General features: G+C 36.8%; 1 protein-coding gene across 1 annotated transcript in view; it reads right to left on the bottom strand.

The window, feature by feature from the left end:
* Nucleotides 1-10,000, bottom strand: part of LOC106880113 (uncharacterized) — a 193,856-nt gene that overhangs the window by 32,908 nt on the left and 150,948 nt on the right. The window contains exon 14 of the mRNA XM_089352641.1: nt 9,719-9,839. Coding sequence (XP_089208767.1) covers nt 9,719-9,839 — 121 coding nt within the window. The remainder of the gene's footprint in view (nt 1-9,718; nt 9,840-10,000) is intronic.

The following is a 10,000-nucleotide window of genomic DNA, read 5'->3' as shown; positions in this document are numbered from 1 at the left end:
GGCTGAATTAGGAGTTAAACAACAAAGAACTCACTTCATTTGTATGAAGCAGCAACATGAATCATTGTTTAGCATCCACTTTTCTAATGTTTACAAGGGCCAGATGGAATTTGCTGAGGCAGATTTTCTACAGCCAGATGCCCTTCCTGTTACCAACCCCCATCTGTTTCAAAGTAAGGTAATAATTCATCATAACCAGACATGTTTTCCCATAGAAGAATAGAAATTAACACCCGCTTGTATGACAGTGAGGCTCATTTACAACCATCAAGTAATGTCAAGACTGAACTCAAGACCATATGACTGGGAAGTAAGCTTCTTAATGACAGCCCATACACACACACAAAAAAAAAAAATTAAACTAAAAAGGTGTCGCTTACTCAAGAAGCATATGAAGCAGAATGAGAATGAACAGTATGCTGTGAACTGAGCCATTTATAAGTAAAACCTAAATACATGATAAATTGCATGTTAGAATGGGAATCAACTTTTTCGACACACAAAAACACCATAAGAGTGCTAATATAGGGGTAGGAGAGAGGAAATGAAGGGATAAAAAAGTAAAAAAAAAGGAAAAAATTATTGTAAATAAATAAATAATCCCATTTACAATTATATAAACAACAGGTAGGGGCTTTATTTTGTTGATACAATAAAGTACTTAACAGTGACAAATGTGTTGCTATGGCAGCCAACAACCTCAGTAGAGAGAACAGCAACTTTTCCAAGAATCCTACAACAATGTGTATCATTAATAGAAGAGAAACCATTGTTGTTACTGATATGGTGATAAAAAAAATTAAAAACAAAGAAAAAAGAAAAGTTATCCCATACATTTAAATTTGAGTCATGTATGATGGAAATTCAACAACATCAGCTGAATTCACTTTTCTATCAAAATGGAAACTCAGTGTAGCAATGCATGCAAAGAATAGGGCAGTGGAGTCACACCTGACTTCAGTTACATGCAGACACACACACAAACACACACACACACACACACAGACAGACAGACACACACAGGCAGACAGACAGACACACACACACACAGGCAGACAGACAGACAGACACACACACACACAGACAGACAGACACACACAGACAGACAAGCAGACAGACACACACACACACACACAAGCAGACAGACACACACACAAGCAGACAGACACACACACACACACACACAAGCAGACAGACACACACACACACACACACAAGCAGACAGACAGACACACACACACACACACAAGCAGACAGACACACACACACACACAGACAGACACACACACACACACACACACACAGGTGCACACACATACAGGCTCACACAGACAGATAGACACAGATACACACAGGCTTATATGAGAACATTCCATTTGGAAAAAAAGTGTAAGAACCATTATAGAAAGTCAATATTGATTGTATGTGCAAAGAATATTGGTCAAGTAATAGATATAGCTAGCTAATATTCTAAATGGCCTTATGTAACTGTTCGATATATATACAAAAGTATGAATTTATATACAACAGATGGTTTCAATGTGGGTACTTACTTTCTCTGCAGCGAATTTACATACTGACAGTTCTGCATGATATCTTAATATGCAGCATTGTACAATCATTGTACAAGCTCAGTTTTATTCTTCCTTTTTCTATGGTTGTTACTATCAAATATTTCTTCATTCATTGCTCAAGCTATGAGTGAGAACAACTTTCACTCGATGCACAAATATGTAGCCGAGGCAAAAGGAACAAACAATACTGCATTAATTTGATGCATTGAGGACTTTGTGTTTAGGTGTAAGGACAGTTTTATTCTATAAGACCTTGCCTACAAGTTAATGGAAAGTGTGCAAGAGAATAAACATCAACCAAACTCAAGACCTTGTTGAAAAGCTTGTAATAAACAACCCAAACTGAAAAGACAGATTTTATATTATTGCTTGACCCACGAAAAAAAAAAAAAAAAAGAAAAAACAGCTAAGTCTCTCTCTCAATTCACATTCCAACATCTTACTTCATATCTGCCATCTTAGGTATCAGCATGAAGTTTTCATTCCAGCTTTGAGGTTATAAACTGCTGAGGTCAACTTTGTCTTATCTTTTTTGAGGTCAGTGAAATACCATTCTTGTACTAGAGCCTGTCTGTCCATTTCTCTTATTAACCATTCTTTTCAAGAAAACTGCGATCAGGCTTTTTGAAAGCTGGGCTCCCCCAGGTTAAAAAAATACCCAAGACATACAATGTCAAAACGAAAACACTGAAACTATCAGCAGCTGAAGGACTAACAGATCTTAAAGTAAATAAGTAGATATAAAGAAACATCCAAAACCAAATAGTCATGGATTCTTTATGCCTTAACAATTTTGCATACAGGTTACTCTGTCAAATAATATTTATTCATATTGTTTAGAATTAATCATCAATCATAGCATTGATATTTCTATGATGTCATTGTCTTTTTTTTCTTTTTATTATCATAATGACATTGTAGGGCAGGTGTGTGGGAAACTGGATCTGACCAGTTTCAATATAAAACCTGTAGAATATTTTGGACCAGATTTGGCCAGTTTAAATGCTGAAGGCTTAACTTTCTGTTAGTGCAGTAGGATATTAAAATTGCCATAAGTGCAGTGGGGTGTGATTTACTCCAGGTATTTTATTTTATTTTTTAGTTTTACAATTATTTATCAAGAAATTTTGTACAATTTGTTTCTTAAAAACATTTTAATTTTACAGAAAGAAAATTTCATATACAGGGCAATTGAAAAGAAATGAAAAGTTTGCATTTTCATCATCACCCTCACCATAGCAGTGAACATAAACCATGAATAAATGATCCAAGCAGATGGGTTTCAAACACTGATAGTTATTCTTTGCCCTTTGTTCCTTTGATCTGGGGCACAATGTGCATCTTTGGAGGAATTACCTCCAAAACACTGCAGTGAAAGTTCTCAGCAAAGTCATAATTATGTATTATAAAAACAAGAACACAAACGTATATTATGTTGTGTATGCCACAACTGAACCTAAGGACACACACATAAGATAATAAAGGAAATATATGCTTTAGAAAAATTACCTACAGGAAAGATGCAGAAGGGTTCACAACACTGAGATGCAATAACTGTACATATACTCCCTCTCTTTGTCAGCAGCAGACAGAGCAACCTGATGTATCAACCCGGTGGCCATAGGCAAGAAATTACATGGTAGGATAATCATTTCATGTAAGATATTTGTAAAGAAACATCACTTAGGGGTAAGCCAGACCCCAGTGAAACACAGAGGGTTAAAGAGAGGCTGGTCATGGATTGAACATTTTTTTTTTCATCAGGATTAACAAAATCCTACCTCTGACTAATTGATGATGGAATTGGACATTAACTACAATGACCTTACCAGCCAATGAGAGCCTGCAAAACTCCATAGGCCTACACTTCTCTTCACTAAGCTACCAGAAAAAAAATAAATACTGGGTTAATCTTTCAAGACTCAGAAAAATTAGGTTTCATGTCTAACTATAAAGAAAAAGAACAATAATTAAAAAGTAATAGATGATACTGAAACTGATATGGACTAAATACAAAATCTCTTTCTCCTCCTCCTCCTCCTCCATTATGTAACTCGCACAGAACTTTGCAATGTTTGCAATAGCAAAAGCATCTAAGTAGATAAAAGTGTTGCCTGAACTAAAGTCATGATCTCTATTAGCAGTATTACATTTCTAAGATAAGTTGCAAATGTCATCTGCTTCCATAACATGAAAGCTGTGATGTGAGACTGTACCAAATGACCAAACAATATTGAGACAGACACACAAAGAGAGAGAGAGAGAGTGAGAGAGAGAAATGCACAGAGAGAGAAAGAGTGAGAAAGAGAAATGCACAGAGAGAGAGTGAGAGTGAGAGAGAGAGAGAGAGAAAGTGTGTGAGAGAGAAATGCACAGAGAGAAAGAGGGAGGGAGAGAGAGAGAGAGAAATGCACAAAGAGAGAGATAGAAAGAGAGGGAAATGCACAGAGAGAGAGAGAGAGAGAGAGAGAAATGCACAGAGAGAGAGAGAGAGAGAGAGAGAGAGAGAGAGAGAAATGCACAGAGAGAGAGAGAGAGAGAGAGAGAGAAAAATGCACAGAGAGAGAGAGAGAGAAATGTACAACGAGAGCGATGCAGATGCACAACGAGTGAGATGCAGACGCACAACGAGCGAGAGAGAGAGAAAAACAAATAATGACAATCACAGTTCTCACTAATCAATGCCATTCTAATAGAATTCACTACGATTCATTACATTATGGTGTGATCAATTTTATAGCCTTTTATGTCCAAAGTATATCAGCTATTGAACTCACCTCATGGTAAACATTGCAATAATTACTATTGTTTAAAAATAAATCTTAAAAGATTTATTCCAAAATGCAAAACTCTTGGGATTTATCTTCATTGCCATAAACATGGTTAGGGAAACCATAATATTAGTTATTGCGAAATCCTTAAGCATTGTTGTTGCCAAAGTTACTTATTCTTTTAAACATAAGCTCTGTCATTTTATCTCATGCAATCTTAGTACAAATTTAAGCAGACATAAAATCCACATACTAAATTCTTAGGGCAGGCCTTCACAGAATTCTTTTATCTTGCTTATATCTAATATCCATATATTTCGATCACTACGTCTCCATGTTAATGGGGGAGGGAAAAGAAAAACAGAAAGAAAAGCAAAAAGCCTGAAGATAAATCTCCCTCTAACAGAGAATCTAAAATTGACACATTCAAAGCAAGACTGAATTGATTGACCACAGACTAAGACCGATATACATCAGATATTTAACAGAAAATTTCCAGTTGGCTGTCATGCTATGAAAACCATGAGGAAGTCATGCAAACTAAATAGCCTTCAAGAAAGTTGATTTGCAACAGTGGAATTGACAATATTTAAAACCAATATCGCTTTAGTGACATTTATAAAATACCTTTAACATTAAACAATCAATAAAATATTCCACAAATCTCCGAAATGGATGACAGTTATAACTGGCATCAACAGAATGATGCATCCGACTACCTATTGCTTTAACATTGCTGGACAATGAAGAGAGAGAAAGAGAGAGGGAGGGAGAAAGAGAGAGAGAAGGAAGGAAGAGAGAGAGGGAAGGAAGAGAGAGAGGGAAGGAAGAGAGAGAGGGAAGGATGAGAGAGAGGGAAGGATGAGAGAGAGGGAGAGGAGAAAGAGAGAGAGAGGAGAAAGAGAGAGAGAGGAGAAAGAGAGAGAGAAGGAGGGAGAACGAGAGAGAGGGAGGGAGAACGAGAGAGAGGGAGGGAGAACGAGAGAGAGGGAGGGAGAACGAGAGAGGGAGGGAGAACGAGAGAGAGGGAGGGAGAACGAGAGAGAGGGAGGGAGAAAGAGAGAGAGGGAGGGAGAAAGAGAGAGAGGGAGGGAGGGAGAAAGAGAGAGAGGGAGGGAGAAAGAGAGAGGGAGTGAGAAAGAGAGAGAGGGAGGGAGAAAGAGAGAGAGGGAGGGAGAAAGAGAGAGAGGGAGGGAGAAAGAGAGAGAGGGAGGGAGAAAGAGAGAGAGGGAGGGAGAAAGAGAGAGAGGGAGGGAGAAAGAGAGAGAGGGAGGGAGAAAGAGAGAGAGGGAGGGAGAAAGAGAGAGAGGGAGGGAGAAAGAGAGAGAGGAGGGAGAAAGAGAGAGAGGGAGGGAGAAAGAGAGAGAGTGGCATTCAATGTTGTGGCGCTATATTGATCACAAGATCACTTTTAAAAAATTCTAATTCATTAAGACAGGTGGCCTGGGTTCAATTCCTGGCATGGGAATGTCAACATCATGTAGGTACAGGCATAGTCGTGTAATAAAGAAGCTCACTATGCAACCACATGGTTTTGGTTTCAGTCCCACAATGTGGAACTTTGGGCAAGTGTCTTCTATAATGGCCCTAGGTCAATCAATGTCTTGAGATTAAATTTGTTAGCTGGAAGCATCTCAACCACATAGCCATGCCTGCACTTAATACATAAACACAAACTGCTGTCTACCAGTTCTGCCTAAGGTTACAGAAGAAACTTGTGCAAGGTGCTGTACAATGAGATGGAACTCAAAACCACATGGTCACAAATCAAACCAATTTCTACACAGCCATTACCTGCAACACACTGTTTAAAAGAAACCAAGTCGATACAATATTTGAGCCGAATTAACCTAAAACACTAAATTTTACAGAAAATGTTTATTCATTTGTTTTACATCTGTTTTTCCTTGCTAGCATGGGTTAAACAAATATATTATTCAGGCATTGATTTACATCTAAATATCCTCAGCATTTAAATAAAAAATCTCTCATTTCACACATCTTTCGTTTAACGTCCGCTTTCCATGCTAGCATGGGTTGGGCGATTTGACTGAGGACTGGCAAGCCAGATGGCTGCACCGGGCTCCAATCTGATCTGGCAGAGTTTCTACAGCTGGATGCCCTTCCTAATGCCAACCACTCCGAAAGTGTAGTGGGTGCTTTTACGTGCCACCAGCACGAGGGTCAGTCACATGGTACTGACAATGGCCACTCTCAAAAATGTGTTTTTTACATGTCACTTGCACAGGAGCCAGTCCAGTGGCACTGGCAACGATCTCGCTTGAATGATTTTCTAATGTGCCACCAGCCCAAGTGTTAGAAGGCATATATATGTATATATTTGTACACACACACACACACACACATACACACACACATACATACACACACACACAAACATATACACACACACATACATACACACACACACATACATACACACACACACACATATATATATACATACATACACACACACATACGACGTATTGTGTATATATTCACACACATTGTATACACGTAACAGATTCGTTTCTTTCAAGTTCCATCTACCAAGACTTCAGTTGGCAGAGGGCTATGGTAGAAGCCACTTGCCCAAGGTGATGCATGGGGAGACTGAGCCTGAAACCATGGGTTGAGAAGCAAGTTTAACCACAGAGCAAGGTAAATATTTCATATATAATAATACACCAAGACTCGAAAGAAGAAATAGGTAAATGTAAAGAATAGCTTAATCTTAAGACAATAGTTCCAACAATTTCAACATTTAATGAATGCCAATGTTAAAGAACTTAACAGTAATTAAATAATTTGAGGTTACAGGAAATGTCACATTTGAAGGAAAGCTTTTAAGTCATATAACAAATTGGAATCAAATACATCATCATCATCGTTTAACTAAATACAAAAATATTTAATTTGAACTTTATTTAAATTCTTGTTATTAAAATAAAATCAATTCAGTCTTTAATCTACAATTAATTACACGGATACTATTTCTGGAAAATCTAGAAAAGCAAACACAATCTTTGCATAATTGTAATTAACTTTTTTTAAATTAAATATAGTTAAGATTTAATGACATAAAGCCACACTTATTAGATTGCTAAATATTTAAAATTTCTATTTATATATGAGAGAGAGAGAGAGAGAGAGAGAGACCAAATCAAAACAAATAGTTCGTAAAGGTTATACATGGATAAAGATTTTAAGGTAAGATTCAATGAAAAGAAGAAAATCCTGTTTTACATAACAAAAATAAAATCTTTCTAAGAATTCAGAAAATTATTGCAATTTTAGCATATTTGTTTATGAACACAGTGGAGTCATGTGAAAATGAAGATTCCATGTATTGTTAGAGAAGAATTTCTTTAACCTCACATTCTCTATTAATATAATCAACATGAATTGACTCTGGTGTAATAAATATATTTTGTGTGGCTGTGAAATTAAAACAGAATGACAATTACTATACTTTATTTCTATGTTGTACTTTAATATGCTCACAAAAAAAAAAGGTAGAAATCAACTATTATACCTCCCTCCCCCATTCCATAAAGCAGCTGTATCTATGCAAGATAGATTTTAAAACTAAGACGAAGCCTCAACATGGCTGCTTGACCTACAAGATAAAGCAGCCAATCTTCCTCAAATCACATCCTCTTGTCTTAAGGAAGGATATCAATTAGACCTACATACCTCCTGAAAAGCATGATCACAACAGGAATATCATTCTTCATAGTTTTATGACCATTTTCCCAGGCTGGCATTGGTTAGACAGACTTATTCTAGCACAATGTCTTATCACAGTATTATTCAGACTATTGGATGTTATACATTACTGGCCTATGTTGCAGGCCTAGCCAGCAGGGTGGCATTATTCTAAGTTGGGGCGACATCATTCATATATATATCATGCCGGTGGCGCATAAAAGAACCCACTACACTCTCGAAGTGGTTGGCATTAGGAAGGGCATCCAGCTGTAGAAACTCTGCCAGATTAGATTGGAGCCTGGTGCAGCCATCTGGTTCGCCAGTCCTCAGTCAAATCGTCCAACTTATGCCAGCATGGAAAGTGGACGTTAAACGATGATGATTCTTTTTTTATATATATATATATATATATATATATATATATATATATATATGTATGTACAACATTATATATACAAAACTAAACTGACAATCTTTGTTGTTGTGTGATGTCGTTTTGGGAGAGTGAGCTTCATGGTTCTTACAGTTGGATAGCAACCACTTAACAATATGGATGTGGGTGCATATTATTGTGCCACTGGCACTAGCGGAGTCTCCACTATATGTCAAATATAGGAAGGGGCAGTGTGGTCAGATTTCAAGGCATCAAGTTCCTTCATAGATGACACAGCATCATGAGGACTTATGATTTGCTAAATGGTAAACCCTCTCAACTTCTGTCAACACAGAAAAACAACATATTAAATGATGAAACAACATGTGCTGCAAAAACTTGAGAAAAGAATTGGCAGTTTAAAGGATGTACAAGTTTCGGGGTGAAAGCTAACAAGGGCTTAAATATGATGAGAAAAGGATATGTTAGAAGGGAAGGCAGTACCTAGGGTGCATTACAGGCCTCAAACTTGTGGGAAGGAGGAAGGTTTCCTTAAACTGAAAACTTGGCCTAAATGCTGCCAACAGATGAGATTTCTGTTAAAGGGACAAATGGTACCAGGTGGAGGAGTTAATACACACAAATGCACAAATATATATATATATAGATCACTTACAAATACACAATAAAGCCATATAAACTGATAAGCTAATGAAAGTTCCTCTTTGTTGTCACTTGATCTGCCCAAAACAACCACCAAAACCACACCCAACTGTTTTGAGAAAAGGACAGGATAACAAGGCTAGAATGCTCTTAACCCATTAGTGCCTCAATTTTTTTTTTATTTATTACCAAAAATCCTTTTTTATGCAACTTTATCCAATACTAAATATATGAACAAATTTTTATTACAATATTTGAAAGACACTCCAGTCTTGATGACTAACTAAAGATATCTCATAAAAATATAGGTGTTGCAGAAATATGATGGATTATCCTTCTGGTCCTAAAAAAAGGACCATGGGCACTAATGGGTTAATTGTAGGTTCACTAGATCAGGGCCAACTTGGAGCTAGTCACTATCAACAATATTTAACTTGATATTGTTTGATAGTAGAGGAAAATGAATTTATAGATGTGGAATCAGATATAAGGATTGGCAAATACAGTAAGATTCTTAAAAGCAACTTACATATCTATCCAACCCACCCCATCAAAGCAAAATAAGAAAATAAAAAAAAAAACTGGCATATGAGTCATATATATAATATTGATCTTTAACTAACCTGTTTTAGCATTCGATTTAAACATTTTAAGGATGTATTGAGATCTCTGAAGACTGGATAACCACTGCGTTCGGATATATCTGTGATGAGGTCATAACTTGTTTTTAGTTCTTCAAGTTCACTGAAAGAATAAGAAAGAACAAGAATACAAAACATGTTCACAAAAAGGTTTACAATTCAAGATACATTATACATCACGAGATCATGGTTTCACTTCTTAGACCGAGTGGTGCGTTGTGTTCTTGAGCAAAACACTTCATCTCATGTTGCTCAGCAACCACT

Source organism: Octopus bimaculoides, chromosome 1 (genome assembly GCF_046866305.1).
Source record: "Octopus bimaculoides isolate indiv1 chromosome 1, ASM4686630v1, whole genome shotgun sequence".
In the NCBI taxonomy this organism is placed as follows: domain Eukaryota; kingdom Metazoa; phylum Mollusca; class Cephalopoda; order Octopoda; family Octopodidae; genus Octopus; species Octopus bimaculoides.
This window is presented reverse-complemented; position numbering and strand designations above follow the sequence as displayed.